This window comes from Saccopteryx bilineata, chromosome 6 (assembly GCF_036850765.1).
Source record: "Saccopteryx bilineata isolate mSacBil1 chromosome 6, mSacBil1_pri_phased_curated, whole genome shotgun sequence".
Classification (NCBI taxonomy): domain Eukaryota; kingdom Metazoa; phylum Chordata; class Mammalia; order Chiroptera; family Emballonuridae; genus Saccopteryx; species Saccopteryx bilineata.
The window spans coordinates 206,546,160-206,567,594 of NC_089495.1; the positions used below are offsets into that span (position 1 = coordinate 206,546,160).

At 57.6% G+C, this 21,435-nt stretch overlaps 1 protein-coding gene across 7 annotated transcripts in view; it reads left to right on the forward strand.

The window, feature by feature from the left end:
• Positions 1 to 21,435, forward strand: part of LOC136309490 (tyrosine-protein phosphatase non-receptor type substrate 1-like) — a 46,642-nt gene that overhangs the window by 22,240 nt on the left and 2,967 nt on the right. For 6 of the 7 annotated variants that reach the window (XM_066237659.1, XM_066237654.1, XM_066237655.1 and 3 more), the window contains exons 3-8: positions 1,896 to 2,252; positions 7,126 to 7,446; positions 7,993 to 8,322; positions 11,035 to 11,145; positions 13,900 to 13,924; positions 20,946 to 20,997. In XM_066237659.1, the coding sequence (XP_066093756.1) occupies positions 1,896 to 2,252; positions 7,126 to 7,446; positions 7,993 to 8,322; positions 11,035 to 11,145; positions 13,900 to 13,924; positions 20,946 to 20,997 (1,196 nt within the window). The remainder of the gene's footprint in view (positions 1 to 1,895; positions 2,253 to 7,125; positions 7,447 to 7,992; positions 8,323 to 11,034; positions 11,146 to 13,899; positions 13,925 to 20,945; positions 20,998 to 21,435) is intronic. The other variant, XM_066237661.1, reaches the window with a different exon arrangement.

A 21,435-nucleotide genomic window follows, 5' to 3' on the forward strand; every position in this document is an offset into this window, starting at 1 on the left:
CCCGCGGGCCAGGCAGGGTCCCAGGCTCCGGGCTTGGCCTGGAGCAGCTCCCCGAACCGAGGAAGAAAGAGGCTCAGGGGGGGATTTTCCCGGGTGTGGGTAAAGGCTTCTTTCCCTCATTCATTCCTTCGTGCGTGCGTCCGTGCGTGCGTGCGTTCAACGTATATTTACTGAGGGCCTGGGGTGTGCTGGACGCTGTTGTAGACAGCAGTTTGGAGAAAGTCTCTTGTGGGTCTTACATCTAGCTTGGGGGGGAGGGCATGACAATCCAGAGAAAATCATGTATTTAAATAATGTATCTGTGATCACCGTGGGCACAGAAACGACAATGTAACCAGCATCTGTAGCTGGCACCTGTGTCCAACTGTGTCACGGTCCTCTTGACCGTTGTGGGGGGGGGGGGGAAGGGCGGTGGGACCCCTCTTTATGGAAGGCAGAGAGGAGGCCCGGGGAGGGCAGGAGCCGAGCCGGCTCAGGGGGACCCCCGCTCTCCGCAGGACCGCTGGCCCCACCCTGTGTGCGTCTCCGGGCGGCACTTCCTGTGCCTCCAGTCGCCATGCTGGAACTCAGACCCACTGGGAACGTCCCCAGCGGTGCGGTCGGCAGTGGCTGGGGCTGCCCCCTGATGTCTCTGGGTCTCTGCTGGATTATTCGGCCTGCCCTGTGTGCCTGTCACACACCTGGCCACCAGCTACACCCCGAGCCCCCGTCCTCTGGGCACTCTGGTTTCCTCTCTGCAGCCCGAGGGTCTGGCTGCCCGCAGGCTGTCAAGCTGAGTCATGGCTCACCTGCCATGAGAACAGGCCAATCCCTGGGCCAGGAGTCAGGGCGGGGACAGCATGCAGGGGGGTGAGAGGCCTGTCCTGGGGCCCTGGGCTTGCTGGCAGGGAGGGCAGATGGAGTCCACGGGCCTCCCTTCCCTCGGGCGCCCTGCCCCTGCCCGTGGGTGGTGCCAGGCCACCGGCTGGTGAGCCAATGCCCAAGGTCTCCCTCCTGCTTAGCCAGAACCAGGGGGCTCAGCTGCAGAGGGCTATCTTGTAGATAAAAAAAGTGGAGATTGAAAACCAGTGACTACACTAGGCTACGTGTAAACAGAAGGTGAGCTGGGCTCCGACCGGGTCAGGTGGCTTCAGAGCCCAGGCGCTTCCTTGACACCGTCCTGGCCCAGGCCTATGGGTGGTCCTGCCAGAGGTCCACGGAAATGGGGCCATATGACTGTTTGACGGATGAGGCACTGAGGCTCAGAGGACAGCAATGGACCTGCCCACTGAGGACAGCACTGCCATCCACGCTGTATTTGTTAGAACCACTCACAAGAATCTCCGTTGCATCTTATCGGTGGCCCAAGTGATGGCCAAGGTCACTCAGTAGTGAGCCCTGAGCTGAACCCAAGTCCTCCGACTTCCCTACCTCACAGCTGGCATGAACCCCGGCTGCCGGGACCGGCTCCCCTGCCGGGGGCCTGCTTCCTGGGTCAGGCCCGAAACACAGTCTAAACCCCTAGAGAGCCCCACCCCATACCACACTTCCACCGCCTCTGAGCCTTTGCCCATGCTGTTCCTTCTGTTAGGAACACTGTTCCCCTTTCTTCCTGGTAAGTTCAGATTTGAATTCAGAGCCCAGCTCAGACAGGACACTTCCAGAGAGGGATCAGGAGCTCAGACCCACTTTGTGCCACATCATTAACCTCCCTGTGCCTCAGTTTACTCAGTTGTAATGGGGACTCACATTACAAGCTTGTTGTGAGGGTTCTATGTATGACACACGCAGTGTCCTGAGCTCGAGGCCCGCTCAGTGTGTGCACGGGGTCAGTTGACGCTGCAGCTGATAAACACTGGACACATCTCCGTGGTCCTATGTGGATGGGTCAGTGACAGCTCTGTGTTTCCCTGCAGGAGGGGCTGGTCAGGAGCTGACGGTGACTCAGCCTGATGAGTCCGTGTCTGTCGCAGCTGGAGAGACGGCCACTCTGAGATGCACCCTGAGCTCCATATTTCCCATTGGGCCTGTACAGTGGTTCAGGGGGAAAGACCCAGGCCGGGAGTTAGTCTATAGTTTCAAAGCAGGAGGCCACTTCCCCCGAGTAACAACAGTTGGAGACACCACGAAGAGAAACAACACGGACTTCTCCATCCGCATCAGTAACATCACCACCGCCGACACTGGCGTCTACTACTGCGTGAAGTTCCGGAAACAGAGCTCTGCTGACGTGGAGATCGCGTCAGGCACAGGCACTCAGCTCACCGTGAGCGGTGAGTACCGAGGGGGACCCTTCATCCCTGGTGTGTGACACCCGTCAGGAAGAATGCCCTCCGCTCTCTGAGCAACAGCTAGGGTCAGGGGCGGGGGTGCAAGCTCATGGTCACGACCTGACTTGGGGTGTGATGTCACCACCTGGAGATCAGGGAGGTCGGGGCCTGGAGAGGTCATGCTATTGGCTCAGATCCCAGGGCTGGTAAAAGGTCGGAAACATCTAAAACCTTCAGCAGCTTGATTCCCCAGCCCTGGCCCTTTTCCAGTCCCATCCAGCCCCATGGTTCCAGAGATGAGGAGCTGAAGGTCTGAGTGACGTGCCTGTCACAAGGCCACACCTCACCCCTGCCTCCTGAGAGTGGTCCCCTCATGTGGCCAACACCCCTCCTACTGTCACCGAGCACCTGCCGTGAGCCAACTCTGCTCTGGGTGCTGGGGCAGCGCAGGGGACAGACCAGCCCCCACTCCCCTCCCTTGAAGCTCCGTCCTCTTCCCTCCAGTGGGGACAGCCCCACCCAGGGTGGGAACGGGAGGGGAGAGCGTGTTTCTTTATCTCAGCCTCAGAAACGTCACCTGGAGGGTTCTAAGGTCACAGACTCACTGTTTAAATGACAGCCCTGGTCAGAGGGCCTGCTCAGAGGTTGGACGGTCCCTGTGGGTCTGTCCAAAACCCCCTTTATTTCAGGGCCCCTGCCACTGTCACCAAGTCTCCTAGCAGAGTCTCCTCAGACTGTCCCTCACCCCTGGAAGAGGTTCCCCATGGGGGTGACTTAGCAAAAGTGCTCATTTCGGGTTTTCTGCCGGAGCCTCAGGATTAGAGTCCTGGAATGTCAGCACCTTTAGACCATCCTGCCCAGCCCACCCACACGCAGAGGGCAGCCTGAGGCCAGGAGGTGACAGGGCCCTTGCCCACAGTCACATGGCAGTGAGTGAGGGACCCCGACCTGCCCTGTCGTGGGACCCTCTTTCCATGGAAGACCTGGCGCATAGTAGGTGCTGAATAAAAGTAATTGCACCGAACCGTTGAACAGGGGGCAGATTACTTTCCCCTGTTTCCCAAAGGTCAGAAGCCCTTCGCCGTCAGACCCTGAGGCCCAAGGTGACGGGGGGCCTCTCCCCACCTTCTCCCGCACCTCCCCAGACCAGGTGCCAGCTCAGAGGGCACGTGCATTGCACGTTGTGTGGATGTTGCTCCATTTCCCTCCTCGGTGTGGTGGCCACGGAGTCTCCCCACAACCCCTGGACCTGGGCAGGGAAGGTGGCTCTATCGTGATTTTTTTTTTTTCATTTTTCTGAAGCTGGAAACAGGGAGAGACAGTCAGACAGACTCCCGCATGCGCCTGACCGGGATCCACCCAGCACGTCCACCATGGGGCGACGCTCTGCCCACCAGGGGGGCGATGCTCTGCCCATCCTGGGCGTCACCATGTTGCGACCAGAGCCACTCTAGCACCTGAGGCAGAGGCCACAGAGCCATCCCCAGCACCCGGGCCATCTTTGCTCCAATGGAGCCTTGGCTGTGGGAGGGGAAGAGAGAGACAGAGAGGAAAGCGCGGCGGAGGGGTGGAGAAGCAAATGGGCGCTTCTCCTGTGTGCCCTGGCCGGGAATCGAACCCGGGTCCTCCGCACGCTAGGCCGACGCTCTACCGCTGAGCCAACCGGCCAGGGCTCTATCGTGATTTTGAGGATATTACACAAGGTCCCAGGTGTGCCACCGCAGGTAGTGAGTGGCTCCATCGTCACGCAGGTCGGTGGCCCCCCGGTAGAGTTCTCGTTCCTCTTCCCCGAGCCGCCTGCCCAGAGGGTCCCCTGGATGAGGAGGCAGTGAGGCGGGAGAGAGGGGGCGGGGAGTAGCAGCGTGCCTGAGGCCATGTCCTCAGTCTCCCTTCTGTGCAGTGGTGACAATCACGGCTCCCGTTTGGGGGTCTGTGAGGACAGTTGAAGGTGTCTAGATGAGTTGGTGCAGGGTGTTCCCGGGCGTCCGTGCCCAGCGGTGACAGCATCAGCTGAGGCCCCTGCCTGGGCTCACGTGCCAGCCCTGCCACTTCCCGGCTCTGGGACCCCCGATGCCTCACTCCTCACTCCTCGGTGTCCTCACCTGTCGGGGACAGCGCTGACCGCACAGAGCAGGCGTAAGGACTGAATGGGCGAACCCCTGTGAAGTGCGTAGCGCAGTGCCTGGCACGAGTAAAGGCGCGATGAGTGTGGGCTGTGGTCTGCCGGAGCCACAGGACCTGGGACAGGCGGTCACTTCCCCTCCAGGCCTCCATAGCGGCGGGGTGGGATGGGGGGTTGGGCGCCCTTCCACTTGGCTGCTGGTTAGAAGCGCCTGGGAAACTTCAAAAAGGTCCCAGGCCCCTCCTAGGAATTCTGACTTCATTGCTCAGGTGAACTTCTCAACGGCCCAGAGGATGCTGGCGCAGGGAGGGTGGGCAGCCCTGAGCTAGCTGGTCTCCGAGGTCACCGAGGAAACCGGGTCTCTGTTTATCCCCTTGGTGAAGGTGGCGCCCCCTGCTGCTGGGGCGGCCAGGATGACTTTTAGGGATGCGGGTGTTTTAGAATAGCGTGTGCTGGATTCCACCCGTGGAAGCCCAGGGAGGACCCCCTCCAGGGAGCAGCCCTGAGCTGAAGGTGCCGCCCCGTGCTCTCCGGCCCCGAGGAGGGGCAGCTGGGACACCCTGTTCAGATCTGAGCACCATTGCTGGGGACCCTTTTCCCATCTCTAAACATGTGTGTGTCTAAACATGTGTGTGTGTAAACATGCGTGTGTCTAAACATGTGTGTGTGTACACATACGTGTGTCTAAACATGCGTGTGTCTACACATGTGTGTGTCTACACAGGCTCTTGAATCCCCACATAGTACTCACCGAGCAGCCGGAGAGCCCTTCCTGCCCCAGCACAGCGGAACGTCACTGCCGAAACCTGTCCCCTTTGCAAATGCTCCCAGCTCCTGGAAAGGGCGGGACCTGTAGGGAAATGCCTGTGGTCTCGTGTGTGCTTCTGTTGGGCCTTCTTACTCCCTAGCGAGCAGGTGGTTTCAGAACTAGTAAGACGGGTCTTAGGACAACAATAGGCGTTATTTATTAAGCCCCTACTATGTGCCAGGCCCTGAGTTTTACATACGTGCTCACTGCTCTTACCGGGGTGGTGTTTCGACCCACTGTGCGCAGGAAACGGACACCGAGGCTCAAGGCTAGAGAACAGAGATGCTCACGTTAACCAGTCCTGGGAGCGGCGAGCTGAGCCCGGCCCTCTACTCGCTGTGTGGCCCCTGGCCAGCCGGCTTCCTCCCTGAGCCTTGTGTCTCGCCTTAAGGGAGACCACACAGGGCCTGTGTCACGGGGTGAGGGGAGGAGGAGGAGGAGCAGAGGGGCTCAGAGGGACCAGCCCAGCAGCGGGGATGCCAAGATGTCCCTCATACATTGCAACCGAACCCAGCATCTTCAGAGGTGGCCAGTGGCTGGTGGCTTTGTGACCTGACTCATTCAGGTGACGCCCCCTTGTCGATATCCTCAAAATGTTTGATGCGTTGTAGGAAGCAAGTGAGGTATTGACGCGTGCGAGAATTTATGAACGTTTGCTTTCTGCCCACTGTGAGAGGAGCTGTTGGGTAATAATTGATGATTTCGAGATGCCCTGCGGGAGAAACTGCTCTCGCTTTTGATTCGCTGGTGTGTGGCTGCTCTCTGGACACAGGGGGTGTCCCGCCTGCTTCACAGGCCTGTGTCTGTGTCTTGTCTAATTCAATACGATTAAGAAATGAACCACCAAAGCCTGACCGGTGGTGGCACAGTGGATAGAGCATTGACCTGAGATGCTGAGGTCCCAGGTTCAAAACCCTGAGGTCTCTGGCTTGAGCGCGGGATCATAGACATGATCCTATGATCACTGGCTTGAGACCAAGGTTGCTGGTTTGAATTCTAAGGTCACTGGCTTGAGCAAAGGGTTACTGGCTCAACTGGAGCCCCCTGGTCAAGGCACCTGTGAGAAAGTCATCAATGAGCAACTAAAGTGATACAACTACGAGTTGATGCTTCTCATCTCTCTCCTTTTCTGTCTCTCTCTTTCTTGCGAATAAGAGACATTAACCACATTTATCTTTCTCAGCACTCAGTGACCTTTGTGTTCAACCCAAAACTGACCCAAGAGAAGACCTCAGATTCAGAAAAACATCCCATCTCCCCTACCCCCACCTTTCAAATTCAGGAGCGGGCACAGATTAGAGACCCTACTGGAATCTGGTGGAATGAATGACCATTCTCCAGTAAATCCATAAATACCTGCAGGGAGAGCTCTGGATGTAAACTAAGTGCAGGTTCAAGATGGAGCTGCATTTGTTTACTATTGTGAAGTCTCTTCTGTTTGCTGAACGCAAATGTGCTTCCATGACCTGATTTAACACTCACGGCAGCCGGGAGGGGAAATGTCAATGTCCCATTCCACAGCTGGGGACCCGGGACGTGTCCTGGCCACAACACTCCACAGCTACAGGCCTGGTTCCCGCATCCCCACTGCGCCCTGCATGTGCCTCTGTAAACACTTGCTCTGAGGTGGACAGGTTTCCGGGGGAGGCAGCTAGGAACAGTTACTATGAAGAGTGAGACCCATCGGTAATTCGTTCCTGAGCCCAGATGTGGGGAAGCCCCTGGAGAGGACAGAAGTGGACTTTGATCTCAGGCCTGGAATGACATGTTGGCCTGTCCCTCCCCCGGAGTAAACCTAGGGGGGAGGACACGGTGACACGCCCTCCCAGATTTATCAGAGGGATAAAGCCCACTAACTACATGGGAAGGTTCTTAGCAGTGTCACCTGCTGATCGTTAGCGGTGATAATCACTGTCATGTTCATTGTGTTTTATTCTCTTTTGAAGCCAAACCCTCTCTCCCCGTGGTAGCGGGCCCCATGGAGAGGGCCACGCCGGGGCAGACCGTGAGCTTCACCTGCAAGTCCCACGGCTTCTCCCCCAGACACATCGTCCTGAAATGGTTCAAGAACGGGAATGAGCTCCGAGCCTCCCAGACCAGCGTGGACCCCGAGGGAGACAGCACCTCCTACAGCGTCTCCAGCACAGCCAGGGTGGAGCTGACCCGGGGGGATATCCGCTCCCAGGTCATCTGTGAGGTGGCCCACGGCACCCTAAAGGGAGACACTTCTCTCCGTGGGACTGCCAACCTGTCTGAGACCCTCCGAGGTAGATGCCCCTCACGCCCAGCCTGAGTCCACACCTGGCCCCCAACCTGGAAGCCTGCCCCCCACACCATGCTCTTTGCTCCAGGCCTGAGGTCACCTAAAATCTAATTCCTGGGAGTCCTCCCATGTCCAGACCCCCGGATGTTCCCATCACTCGCCACTGCTGAACGGCAGCTGCCAGGTGGACACCTGCCACGTGCCAGGCAGTGTGCTCAGTAATCTCATCACTTTACCATAGCAACCACGATTACCGAGCAGCCACTATAAGCCAGGCTCCTATGTGCTTGATTTCATTTGCGACAGTTATTATGCTCCAACTGCATGCGGGGGCTGGTGCTGTCACTCCTGTCCCCCTGAGAGCAGCAGCCTGTCCTTGAGCACCTACTGTGTGCAGGCCCCTGAGCTTAGTGAATTCATTCGTATGCACAGAGTGCCCCGTGTACCCCTGTCCTCTGTGACCCCGTCCTGGGGTGGGGAGTGAGTGATAGAGTCCCACTCTGTCACCGGCCTGTCCCCGAGGTCAGAGCTCTGCCCGGTGCTGTTGCAGTTCCGCCCACCTTGGAGGTTGCCCAGCACCCTGCGCCGGAGAACCGGGTGAACATCACCTGCCAGGTGAAGAACTTCTATCCCGGGCACCTGCAGCTGACCTGGTTGGAGAACAGAAACACATCCCGCACGGAAATGGGCTCGACCCGCATAGAGAACAAGGATGGGACCTTCACCCGGAAGAGCTGGCTCCTGGTGGACTCGTCTGCCCGCAGGGAGGAGGTGACACTCACCTGTCTGGTGCAGCACGACGGGCAGCTGGCGGTCACCAAAAACCTGACCGTGGAGGCCACTGCTCAGCAGAAGGGACAGGGCACCGCGGCACCCTCTGGTGAGGCCTCCCCTGCAACTGAACCGCTTTCTAAATTTTATAATTTTTTCATGTTCAGGGTAGTAATTTATGCATGTGATAGAATACTCTAGAAATCTCTGGATAAAAATTAGAATTTTGAGGTGAGCTCCCCACCCAGAAACCCCACACTCCCACAGTGACCCCGGGGAAGAGTTCATACGTATCCTGTATACAGCTTTTGAGCTCCATATACATAAAGAAAGAGGAGGGGAGGGAGACCCTCTGCTCAGTGTCCTGGCTCTTGCCTCCCACCTCACAGTCCCCGTGTCCACTGTCTCGGTCAGCCCCTGCTCCTGCTGGCTCTCTCTGACCTCCTCCGCCTTCCGCCTTGTCTCCCTGGCTGTGCGGTGTGCCTGGCCCACCAGGAAGGTGGTACCGTCTTCCGGATGCTCGTGGCCTATTTCGTCTCATCGCTGCTGCGATGTATGTCCTCACGCGTATTCTGTGACGCGTGCAGCTATTTCCCGAAGAGCGCGTCTAGGTCAAAGAGCGCGCTCACCTAAGAGGATGGCGAAGCCGCCGCCCCTCTCCCGGGGGAGTAAGAGAGAGGGGTCAGGGTGTCCTTTCCTCGGCCCCCTTCCAACGGGTCGTCCGTCATCTTCCATCAAAAGAGGCACCAGCTGGGCCTCCCGGTGCCGCCGTGGAATGTCCCATCACCTGTTGTGAGCGCGGCCTCGTCCATAGCAGACCCTTTGAATGGATCAGAATAAAGGCTGTTTCTTTCCTGCATGCAGACTGCATGGGCTCAGGGGGCTCTAAGGAAGCCCCGGGACCCTGGCAGGGCGTCCTTTGGATGTCACCGATGTCCTGTTTTCAAGGGGCGAACACCGCCCTTGCGGGACAGGACAGGCAGATATGATACATCCTGGCTCTTATCGGAGACTTGCTGGGTGACCTGGGACAAGCCAGCGCCCCTCTCTGGGCCTCTCGGCTTCCTCACAGCGGTGTGAAGGGAGATGAGCTTTTCGACCCCCAGCTTTGAGTCTCAGCTGCTAGGAACCAGGGCCTCGTAGCTTCGGGCCCGGCACGCGGCCTAGCACGCAGCAGGCAGGCAGGAAGTACTTCCAGGAAAGGATGAAAGAGCGAGTCCGTCGGTTGATCCGTTAGTTCGTGAGATCGTCCTCAGAGCGACCCAGTGTGTGGAGGAGGTTATCCTCGGCCTACGCGCCCTGAGGGGAAGCCGGTGTGGGGAGGTTTCCACGACTTGTCCAGGGTCACACCGCTAGAGGCGTTGACGGGAACCCACGCTCCTGCAGCTCAGAGCCCCGCCCCAACCACCCCCATGCAGCTCAGAGCCCTGCCCCCGACCACCCCCATGCAGCTCAGAGCCCCGCCCCCTACCACCCCCATGCAGCTCAGAGCCCCGCCCCCTACCACCCCCATGCAGCTCAGAGCCCCGCCCTGACCACCCCCATGCAGCTCAGAGCCCCGCCCCCTACCACCCCCATGCAGCTCAGAGCCCCGCCCTGACCACCCCCATGCAGCTCAGAGCCCCGCCCTGACCACCCCCATGCAGCTCAGAGCCCCGCCCCCAACCACCCCCATGCAGCTCAGAGCCCCGCCCTGACCACCCCCATGCAGCTCAGAGCCCCGCCCCCTACCACCCCCATGCAGCTCAGAGCCCCGCCCCCTACCACCCCCATGCAGCTCAGAGCCCCGCCCCCTACCACCCCCATGCAGCTCAGAGCCCCGCCCCCTACCACCCCCATGCAGCTCAGAGCCCCGCCCCCTACCACCCCCATGCAGCTCAGAGCCCCGCCCCCTACCACCCCCATGCAGCTCAGAGCCCCGCCCCCTACCACCCCCATGCAGCTCAGAGCCCCGCCCCCTACCACCCCCATGCAGCTCAGAGCCCCGCCCCCTACCACCCCCATGCAGCTCAGAGCCCCGCCCCAAACCACCCCCATGCAGCTCAGAGCCCCGCCCCGACCACCCCGCTGCAGCTCAGAGCCCCGGCCCCGACCACCTCCATGCAGCTCAGAGCCCCGCCCCCGACCACCCCGCTGCAGCTCAGAGCCCCGCCCCCGACCACCCCCATGCAGCTCAGAGCCCCGCCCCGACCACCCCGCTGCAGCTCAGAGCCCTGCCCCGACCACCTCCATGCAGCTCAGAGCCCCGCCCCCGACCACCCCGCAGCGCGTTAGTGAAGGGTTCCCTCACGTGTGCCCTGGGGCTGGCCAAGTCCTTGTCTTTGTTTCAAGTGTCCTGGGTTCAGAGCCTCCGTGCCCAGGTCCTGGGCTCCAATCCGTGGACAGTCCCTGGGATGTGGACAGAGTCCTGGTCACCTGCATGTCTACCACATTCCTCACTGTCCCCGTGGCCATCCAGAGTTTCGGGGGGGGGGGCCTGGGCCACCGCGGTGGCCACTCTGGTTCACACAGATGAGGAAGAACGTATTTCTGTTCCTCGGGAGTGACATTTCTGCCTGGGCCCGGCGGCCCGGTTCCCACTGTAGCTGTCAGCTCCAAACAGTGTCCCTCCGGCACTAGGGCTGACCCGTGCGGGGACGTGTATGCAGGACCACGAACACGCCCACGTGGCCTGAGACATCTGAGAAGACCCAGGCAGGCAGTCTCAGTGAACGGTGCCCGTCCACTGGTGAAAAGAGGCGGTGGGTTTTGATTTTCTTTGTGTGTGTGTGTGTTTTCATTTGTGTGCATGAAGCCTCTCTCTGTTCTGTCTTGTCCCTAGGTATTTCGAAAGATACTAAACGTATCTTTATTGTGGTGGGCGTGGTGTGTGCCTTGCTGGTGGCCCTGCTGATGGCCGCCCTCTATCTCCTGCGAATGCGACAGAAGAAAGGTGGGTGATCCCCTGCCTCCTCCCCAAAAGTCCACCCCCTCCCCCCGCCCCTGGCTGTCCTTCCCAGCTTAAGCCATAAGGATGCCCGGTTACATCCAGCCATAAGACAAAGTCCAGAGGTAGCAGTGCCCTGGCTGGAATCTGGGGGAGGGGACGGGGGTCCCTCCTGTGGCCTTTGGCTTACGGTTGCAAGATGGCCATCTCAGCGCCAGGCCTCACGTCGTCCCGGGACCGCCTTCGAGGTGGGAAACGGGGAGCCACCCCGGTGGCCAGAGGGTTTGGGGGGGGGTAGTGTTCCCAAGAACCCCTGGCAAGCTTTCTGCTTCCCTCTTCCCTGTCCAGGTGACGATGCCCAGTCCCCTAAGCAGGAGGCGGGATGGGGTAGGGACAATGCCACCACCTCCCTGCCAGGCTGTTTGTGGGGAGGATTAGGTGGGTGACTACACGTCGAAGCTCAGGAAAGTACCTGGCACGCAGTAAACGTTAGCTGCTGTCGTCAGCATTGTGTGCGAGGCCAGAAACATGAGCCGCCTCCCTGGAAAACTCCCCTCACGGTGGCAGGAGGGTCCAAGTTCAAATGCAGGACAGCGCCCCGTGTGTGTGCGCGCAGCGGCGTGGCTGCCGCGGGGGCAAGCTGGGCCTCTGACTTTGGGGTCAGACCCACCAGGCTGGCTACAGGCTTACCAACAACCAGCTGGGCCCCCACAAGCCTCAGTCTCCTCCCCTGTGACATGGGTACAGCGGCGCCCGCGTGGAAGGGTAGTTCTGAACCCAGGGAAGGCCTCCTGAGGTGACAGCTCCGACCCGTCCTCGGGCCTCACGAAACGACACGCTCTCTTTCCGGCTGTCTCGGAGGGAACAGTTTTAAGCCGGTATTTCTGAAACTTACTTGACGACAAGTGTGAGAAATACATTTCATGTTTCAGCCTCACACGTACACACCCTGTGGATAAAATTAGAACTCTGATATTTCCCTTTTTTGCCATGGTGTCTACTGAGTTCTCTTCGAAAGCCTGGCCGTGAGCGGCCGTGTGGCACGGCCTGCGAAGCGTGAGCCTCTCTGGGCTCGATCCGCGGGCTCGGCTGTATGGGCAGGCATGTCCTGTATCAGTCACACATCCCTTCCGCCCCCTCGCCCCGCCCCCAGGGTGTCCTTCCCTCCCTCCTGGGCCGGCCGGAGGGCTCATTAACTATGGACTGGCCGAGGCTCATGCTCCTCATCCGGGAGGTTCAGCTCAGCCCCCCCTCCCCCGTCTCTGGAATCTGGAAGAGCTTCAGCCAGCGATCCACCCAGTGGTTTCCCTAACGTTCTCCGAGAGCCCCCTGCAGGAAGGACCCCTTGGTCACCAAGGGTCACAAGGCGGCCGGTTGGATGGAGTGTTCACAGCGGCTGTTGGTGAAATCCCAGCCCCTCCCCTCGAGCTCCTGGCACACAGGCAGACGAGCGAGCTCGTCACAGCGGGCTTAGGCACCAGCGCCCGGGAGGGGAATGGGGGTTTGGAAAGCGGGTCACCCAGTCCCGGAGTGGTGGGTCCGTATGTGTGCAGAGGCCTGCTCTCCAACACAGGCCCCAGGGACAGGGACAGCTGGCCCTCACTCAGCCCTTCTGAACAGGGCCGGGCACTGTTCTCACCACCGGCCTCTGTCCCAGCATTATTAACTCCCATTTTACAGGTGAGGGGACTGAGGCACGGGGAGGTGGTGGGGACCACTCCACACATCACTCTCCCCTCAGTGACATGCATCAGTCCCTCGAAGGGGCCGCCCCTCCTTTACCTCCATCCAGGGAAATATCTTCACTGCAATTCTACCCGTTATCATCTATGTGACCGTAAGGGGGGTCACCCAGTCTCTCTGCTGTAAAATGGGGTTGGGGGTGGGGAGATCCGTCAGGGGACTCCCTGAGACGGCGCATGGCTAAGCTACAACCTTCCCGACAGTTCTCGCTCACCTCCCAACCCAGTACCCGCCCAGGCACCCAGCGTTAAGCTAGTGGGCGTTGTGGCAGCTGCCAGCCTGTTCACGTGAGGTGCACAGCCCGTTTGAGTGCGTGCATGTTGCTTTTTAATTACCATTTTGCCGTAAAATTCGAATCACCCGGTGGCTGAACCCGGGCCCGTGGTGGCTTCTCTGTGGGATGCCCCGTATCACAGGTTTAAAAACCTCTGAACCACCAGATGTACCCTTTCTTTCCTCCCAAGATCCTTTTTTTTTTTTCTTTTGGGAAAAGCAGCGACAGAAATGTCCAACCCAGTCCTGTAAGTTAGAGGGCTGGAATCCAAGCTCAGAGTGGGGAGAAGCGACCCATCTCGCTGGTGGCAGAGGTGGGATTCACACCGGCTCCCGGCCCCGCCCCCCGACTCCCAGCCCTGTTAGGATCTGTTCTCCAGCAGTGACAGGCCCTGCAGGACAGGAACCCAGGCTTCAAGGGTCTCAGGGGAGGACCCCAAAGCAGAGGTGGGGCAGGTGGCTCCTCCCAGGTCTGAGGCTGCTAAGGATCTGACCTAGGGCAATTCCTAGAGGTAAGAAAGCAGGAAGACCCAGCTCCAGCTCTCCCTCCACGGGAAATACTGGACCACCCCGCTGGGGCGACTGTGGGGTTTCCCGTGGTGGGGAGGATGTACGATTTCAATACCTTCTCTCTGTGTCACCAGAGGAAACCTTGGTCCGCTGCCCTCCCCCCCCAAAAAAAGTCACATAAGCAAAGTCTGTTTCTAGGTTAAATAACTGGCTTTTGTTTCTTTCCTCTTCCAGCCAAGGGCTCCACGTCTTCCACAAGGTAAGGGCATCGCTGGGTGGGACGCTTTTGCAATTGTTACTTTGTGGTCCAGTGCTTCCCCCCCCCCCCCCCCCCCCCCCCCCCCGGCGCGCATTAGAAAGCACCATCCGTATTCAGTGACCCTCACCCCGCGCCAGTCAACCTTTCTATGCTTTTCCTTGGGAGGCTCGTGGGGCCGGGCCTTTTTTAAATTATCGTCTCAGATGAGAGGACGTGCGTGCTTGCACGGAGGCGCTAGCTTCTTGCGCGCCGCCCACAGACGGTGAGGCTCCTATGAAAGCCAGTTCCGGCTGTGGCAGAAGTCTCCTGTGCACGCTCCTCCTCCCCACCCGCCCCCGCCCCCCAGATTCAAGTTGTGTACTTTGCTCTTTCCTCCACTCACTAAATATTTATTGAGTCCCTTGGCACGGCTGGCCCTGGGAAGGCCGGGCGAGCAGGAGAGAAAAGCCACCTGTGACCTCCTGGCGCATGCGCCCTGCTCAGAAGCCGAGGGGATGACATTATGTCACAGATGGTGCCGCGGTGTGTTGATTCGTGTCTTCAGTGATTTTTTTTGTTTTGTTTGTTTGTTTGCTGAGTCCCTATACTGTGTGCCAGCTCTGTTCTGAGGGCTGGGGGTACAGCAGCGAACGAAATCAATCCGGACCGGACGGAAATGGGGTGCAGACAGCAGCATGAGAGAAGCAGTCAGTTTAAACGTGGAGGCGAAATGATATAGAATGTCATGTCGGTGAAGGGTGACAGATCACACAGAGGCAGGGGAGGGAGATTTATGGCCGGGCTATCTCGGGCAGACAGCGGGGGGGGGGGGGCACCCCTGAAGAGGTGAGCGGGGGTTCTGCCCCGGAGAGTATGAAGCAGAGGTGGTTGCGAGCTTAGCACCGAGGTGACATGTGCCGGGAGCCGCTGCAGAGGCCGGTGCGTAGCACCGCCATGATCTACCGCGTGAGTGTACCTGCTCGCAGATATAGACACATCTGTCCTAGGAGCAGTAAATACAAAGTATCCTTCGGTTCAGACCGGTTTAGGTCAGGTTGTGCCATCAAAATGGGTTTGGCCATCTTTGATTTTTTTTTTTTTTTTTAATATCTATGGCTTGGTGGATTTCAGAATTGCAGAGCAGGAAATGAAGGTTTGAAGTGGAGGCCAGTGGAGTTTTAGTCCCAGTGGGATGAGGAGCCACAGGGGGGAGATGATCGGACTTTTGTTTTTAAAAGTGTGACCCTATGTGTGTCGTGTGGTAGGTGGTGAGGGTGGAGGCAGAGAGTCCAGGAGGCAGTGTCAGCGGTGGTCCCAGCAGAGGACAGTGGCCTCAGCCAGGGTGGGGGATGGGCTGAGAAATGGGTCAGACTCTGGATGTATTTCGGAGATATAGCTAAGAGGACTTGCTGATGGACTGAATGTATAGTCAAGGACAGTCCCAAGGTTGGGGACCGTGGGGTGTTCTGTGTGTGTGTGTGTGTGTGTGTGTACAACAAGTATTCTCTTTCGCAAAGGCAAAGCTTGGCTTTCACCCTTTGCTCAAAAACCTTCAGCGGCTCTCGTGGTCCTCAGGATGGTCCATTGGCCTCCTGAGGCCTCCAAGCCTCTCGCGGCTGGCCCTGCTGGCACGGGCAGTCTCACTTCCGGCTACTCTGCGGGGTTCGCGTGCTGTGACCCAGCCACGCTGCGCCCCCACTCACCCTCCCTCCTGGCCCTGTGCGTGAGTCTCTCTCTGCCTGAGACAGGCTCCTCAAGCCCTGCTCACTCACCACCCAGGGTGCTCACAGCCCCCAGGGGCTCTGTGGACAGCGCCCCTGGAGTTGTGTGCCCCAGAAGCGAAAGTGGGCCAGCCCTTCTTCCACCTGCGTGTCCCCTGGTCTCAGCGAGGGTGTTATCCCCTCTGGGATCGATAGCCCCTCCTGTGAAGTCGCCGGGGAGTCCTTCATGGACATCCCATCGCGTGGGTGAGCTGGGTCTGTGGTTGTCCCCAGGTCGTCACCCCTCCCTCTCGAGGGCGGGACTGTTTCCTCATGTTCGCTGCTAAGAGCAGCTGGACAGGGCTCTGGGCCTGGCATGGAATAGGGTCTCGGGAGAGGTTTGTTAAATGAAGAAATGAATGCATGAGTGGATGAGTGAGTGAGTGAGTGAACAGATACCGTCCCCAAAACCACTGTGGCCACCTCCGTGTCCTCCCTCTCTGAGTCCCTGACGCTCTCCCTCCCCGTGGCTTCACGGCCCCAAATATGAGAGCATCTCTCTTTTTTTGTTTGTTTCGTGATTATGGTTGTCATCGTTGTTGACTCATCTCCCCAACTAGACAGTAAGTTCTGGAAGAAAGGGGCAGTGTCAGCAATAGTAATAATTACTATTATTATAATTATAATAAGAACACCAGACGACAGCTCCAGCAGCTAAAGTTTACTGAGCTCTCACCAGGTTCCAGGAACCTGTTGTATGCCTTTGCCGATATTGGCCCCAAGGCGACTTGGATGATCACAGAAACCCTACGATTTACTATTACCCCAAAGTAATTGAGCAGCGGTTCTCAGAACTTCCGTGTGTATCAGGAGCCTCTGGAGGGTTTGCTGTAGAACACGGATTTCTGCGCCCCGCCCCCAGAGCTCCTGACGATAAATCCGTATCTCTAACAAGTGCAGGTGCTGCGGAGACATCACCACTCGCTCCTGAGCCAGACTTGGAGAACCTCAGTTCTATTATTTTTTTTAAAAAAAATACTTTTATTTATTGATTTTAGATAGAGGAGAGAAAGTGGGGGAGGAGCAGGAAGCATCAACTCATAAGTAGGTGCTGGTTGTATGAGCCTTGACCGGGCAAGCCCTGGGTTTTAAACCGGACGACCTCGGCATTCCCAGTCGATGCTTCATCCACTGCGCCACCCACAGGTCAGGCTTTAGAGCCCCTGTCCTAGGAGGTTATCGCTGTGTGGCTGAGGACACCGAGGCTCAGAGGAGTCGTGTGACCTTCCCAAGGTCCCACAGCCAGTGAGTGCGGGCGCTGGGATTCCAGCCCCGATTTCTCTGTCGCTGGAGCTAACGATCTCGGCACCCATGCCTCGTGCTGCCTGTTTCTGCTTCCCCAGAGAAGCGAACCGTTTTCTGCCTGTTCTTTTTTTTAAAAAAAAATTTCCAGCGTGAGCCTACCCAGGGAGCCGGGAGATCGCTGGCTCCCCTTTCATCTCTCTAAACCAAAGCGAGGGCAAGCGAGTGAGCACTAATGGTGGTTTTCCGCGTAGCAGCCTTGCTTCCGAGCGCGAGGCGGGCTGGGATCAGACGCTCGCTTTCCGGAGGACGGAGGACCGCCGCGTGGGGAGCACGGAGCACCGCGGGGGGCGGGGCGCCAAGGGGGACGCCGCTGCTTTGAGCTCAGAGGGCCCTGAAGGCTGCGGGGCCCGTGGAGGGACGGGGCTATGTCTAACTCCCCGCGCGTGGAACGTACAGGCAAGCACGTTGTCTGTCATCTTCCCCGGGCTCAGACGGCGGAGTGTGTCTGCTCCCTTAATTGGGCACCCGGGCGCGTTCAGTCGGCCATTTGTTCACTCGTCAGACGTTCGCAGCGTTGATCCTGGAAATATTTAGGGTTTCCCTGAGTCTTTCATCTATCCATTTGATGGAAGCCCCAGCTCAGCGCCAGGCCTCAAGCTGGGGGATTGCAACAGGAAGCTGGAGAGACACTAGCCCCGGTCTCACTTTTGATTCAATGGGAGAGATGTTCGTTCATTCATTCATTTATTCATTCATTCCTCAAGTACGTAAGGTGCGCTGACATTGCATCGGCCTATTACTGGTGTCAGGGCTCCCGCGGGAAAAGAGATGGGCCTAGACCAGGGGTCCCCAAACTACGGCCCGTGGGCCGCATGCGGCCCCCTGAGGCCATTTATCCAGCCCCCACTGCAATTCCGGAAGGGGCACCTCTTTCATTGGTGGTCAGTGAGAGGAGCATAGTTCCCATTGAAATACAGGACAGTTTGTTGATTTAAATTTACTTGTTTTTTATTTTAAATATTGTATTTGTTCCTTTTTTTTTTACTTTAAAATAAGATATGTGCAGTGTGCATAGAGAATTGTTCATAGATTTTTTTATAGGCCTGACCTGTGGTGGCGCAGTGGATAAAGCGTCGACCTGGAATGCTGAGGTCGCCGGTTCGAAACCCTGGGCTTGCCTGGTCAAGGCACATATGGTAGTTGATGCTTCCAGCTCCTCCCCCCTTCTCTCTCTCTCTCTCTCCCCCTCTCCTCTCTAAAATGAATAAAAAAATTAAAAAAATATTTTTTTTAAAAAAAAGATTTTTTTATAGCCTGGCCCTCCAACGGTCTGAGAGACAGTGAACTGGCCCCCTGTGTAAAAAGTTTGGGGACCCCTGGCCTAGACCCTGCCCACGTGGAGACCATGGTCCACTGGGCGGCAGGTGGCTACACAAGGCTGGAGGTTAGTACACAGCCTGATGCAGGTGCTGACCCAATAAAATAAAGCTGGGTACCGGGCAGTGCAGGCGGTGGGGTGGGTGATCAGGGAAGGCTTCTCTGAGGAGGTGGCATTTCAAAGATAGCTGAAGGATGAGAAGGCACCAGTCATGGGGAGAGCTGGAGCAGTAGTGGACCAGTGGACTGGGCAGAGGGCGAACAGCCAGGGCCAAGACCCTGAGGCAGGAGCAGTTGCAGACATTTGTGTGAATGTGGTGGAGGCGGCCAGGGCAGCTGGAGTGGAGTGAGCCCCGGGGGAGAGAGATGGGAGACCAGGGGCAGGTCCTGTGGGCCTCACCCGGCAGGTGACAGAGATGGACTTCACTGTGTCGGGGGAAGGCTTGAGAGTTTTGAGCAGAAAAATGTTAATGCCATCATTTGTGTGTTTTACACGTGGGGAATGGTGCGCAGAGGGGCAGGAGTAGAGGCAAGAACGCAGGGAGGAGGCACCCCGGGAGTCTCGGGAGCTGGGGTGTGGAGGTGATGGAGTGGGTGGGCCTGATATGTGTTTTGGGGTCAGAGTCAACAAGCCTTGTGGCGGATTAGACCTGGGTTGTAATGGAGGAGAGAGGAGACTCAGGGATGGCTCCCACGCCTCTAGCCCAAGCACAGGGATGAGTAACAGCAGTACCACTCACAGAGATGGAGACCAGAGGGAAGACAGACACACAAAAATTGGATAATTCCTTCCAGTCTGTAATGTTGTCCTGGAAGAAAGGAACCCAGTGTTCTGAGAAAGGAGTTTGAGGGAGCGGTGGGGTTCGGTGAGGGTGTCCTGGAGAAAGGATTATGTGAAACAGGATCTGAGGGGAGAGAAGGAGTGAACTTGATGAAGCAGGGAAGACTGGGTATGCAAAGGCCCTGGGGTAGTCTGATCGGCCAAGTCACTTTTGAGCACTTTTAGAGCACCCGTGGGGCAAGGAAGCATGGCAGGCAGGCAGATAGACACATAAACCAGGTGGGAAAATCTACCAGGAGGTTTGAGATTGTCAAGGAGTTTCAGCCCAGCCGCTCATCCCTGCCAGAGGACCCTCCCCAGGGACAAAGCTGGGATTGAACGATACACCAGTTAACCAGGAGTGGTCAAGACGGCCGTTCAAGGCTGTTGTTGTGGACACATCAAGCATGCCACCTCAGGTAGCCTTCTTGAAGTATTTGGTGGCGAGTGAGCGGGGAGATGAGGACAGGGGAGTGAGTGAGTCTCGGGAGGGGGGGGGGGCAGGGTGTCAGCAGTGGCCAGACCACACAGGGCTTACCAGCAGGGTGGAGGGGCAGTGCGCTGGACTTGGCCCAGTGGGCCTGGGAAGCCCCAGAGGGGTTGGAAGCCTGTGGTGCGATGTGCATAGCAGCTGCGTGACCTCCCTTACCGGATGCTGTCCCCGTGCCTAGAGGGGTCGTTTCTGTGGCCGCGTTGGGCCCATCCTGCCCCAGAACAGCTTTCTGAGCCAAGCGCTTGTGCCAAGTCCATTAATAACCCCGCTGCCAAGCCCCGTTGCTCACTCCTGACATTATCCAGGCTCCCGTCCCCGCAATTCACGGCTGGAGAATTCGTACAACTTGTGCAGGGCCAGAGACGCTGGCTTGCTCTCCACCTTGACTGTGACCCTGCAGCGAGGCAAGCCGCGCCTCCCATCACAGCCTCCGGTGCCCGGGTGGCGTCTGTGCTAAACCAGGACACTTCATCCTTCCCCCTTCTTTTTATTTATTTGTTTTTTATTTTTTTTTAATGGTAACACCTAGATGTGTATAATACCGAGCAGTTGGAGAATATGGGAAACGGAAAAAAAAGAAGAAAAACTAGCAGCTGAAGACCCCTGCTGTGAGCCAATCTGACTGCATCTCCTTCCAGTGTTACCCACACGGGTTTTTTTTTTTGTTGTTTTTTTTTTGTAATTGACATCATTTCACTGGGAATTTTTTTTCTCTCTTACAGTCATCGTTTCATGTAATCATGTGTAATGAAAAAAGAAACCTCTTCATCAGCCTTTTAAATCTGCATCGAGGAGTCTATCCTAATTTCCTTAATCAGTCCCCGGTGGGCGGAGCCGTACAGGGTCGACGCCCCGCCCCCCACTCTGCCCTGAGCCACGGGCCTGTGCGCATAAAGCTTCTTCTATATTTTGAATCCTCCTCCCCTCACCCAGGAAAAAAAAAATGCAATTATGAGTCAAAAAGATGACACACTTGACCTTGCAAGCTCTGGCTCCGGCTATGCCACTTCCCAAAAGTGTCCTGGTTTGCCCCTCCCACCGGCAACGTATGAAAATGTCCGTTTCGCCATATCAGCCCCAGCACCGAGTATTATAATTTTTAAAGGTCCTTGTTGGTAGAGTAGCTACCTTAAAAAAGAAAAAAATAATGCATTGCTTAAAACCCCTTTCTCGTGAGACCGACTCCTTCGTCCAAACGTTCGGTAAGCCGTTGTATTTCTGCCGTGGGCCACTCCTCCGTGTCCTCCGCCCGTAGAGGAAGTGGAATCTCGATGTTATTCTTATCAATGTGCATGAGCGTCTGAGACAGGGAGGATATTTTTATCCGTGTGTCTCTTTCCTTTTTAGGTTGCACGAGCCCGAGAAGAACGCCAGAGAAGTAACCCAGGTACAGTCCTTGGTGAGATGCCCTTCCCGGGAAGCGCGATGGTGTGATTCTCTTCCGCCAGCCAGCCGGAGCTGCAGATTCTGTGCTAAATTAAGACTTCTCTGCCCGGGGAGGGGTGGGCGGGGGAGCTCTCTGTTCGGCGTTTCTCCCTGGTTCTCTGCACATTCTCTCCCTCTGCTGCAGCCAGGGGTGCCTGACTCAGTGCCACCCCATTGCACACCTCCAGGGGGCGCCCTCCATGGTGTGTGTCCTTTATAAATGGAGTCTGCAGGCTGCAGCCTTCCTTCCTGTGGACGGTGCCGTCCTGCCCACATGCCATTTGCCCAGGCAGGCCAGCCCCTCCTCTGTTGGAGCCCTCCGCCCAGCTCCCATGTAGCCTGCCCAATCTTCTCTCTGTGTTGGAGAGACCCTGTGTCATCAATTACCTCCTGCAAGGACACCCTCTCTCCA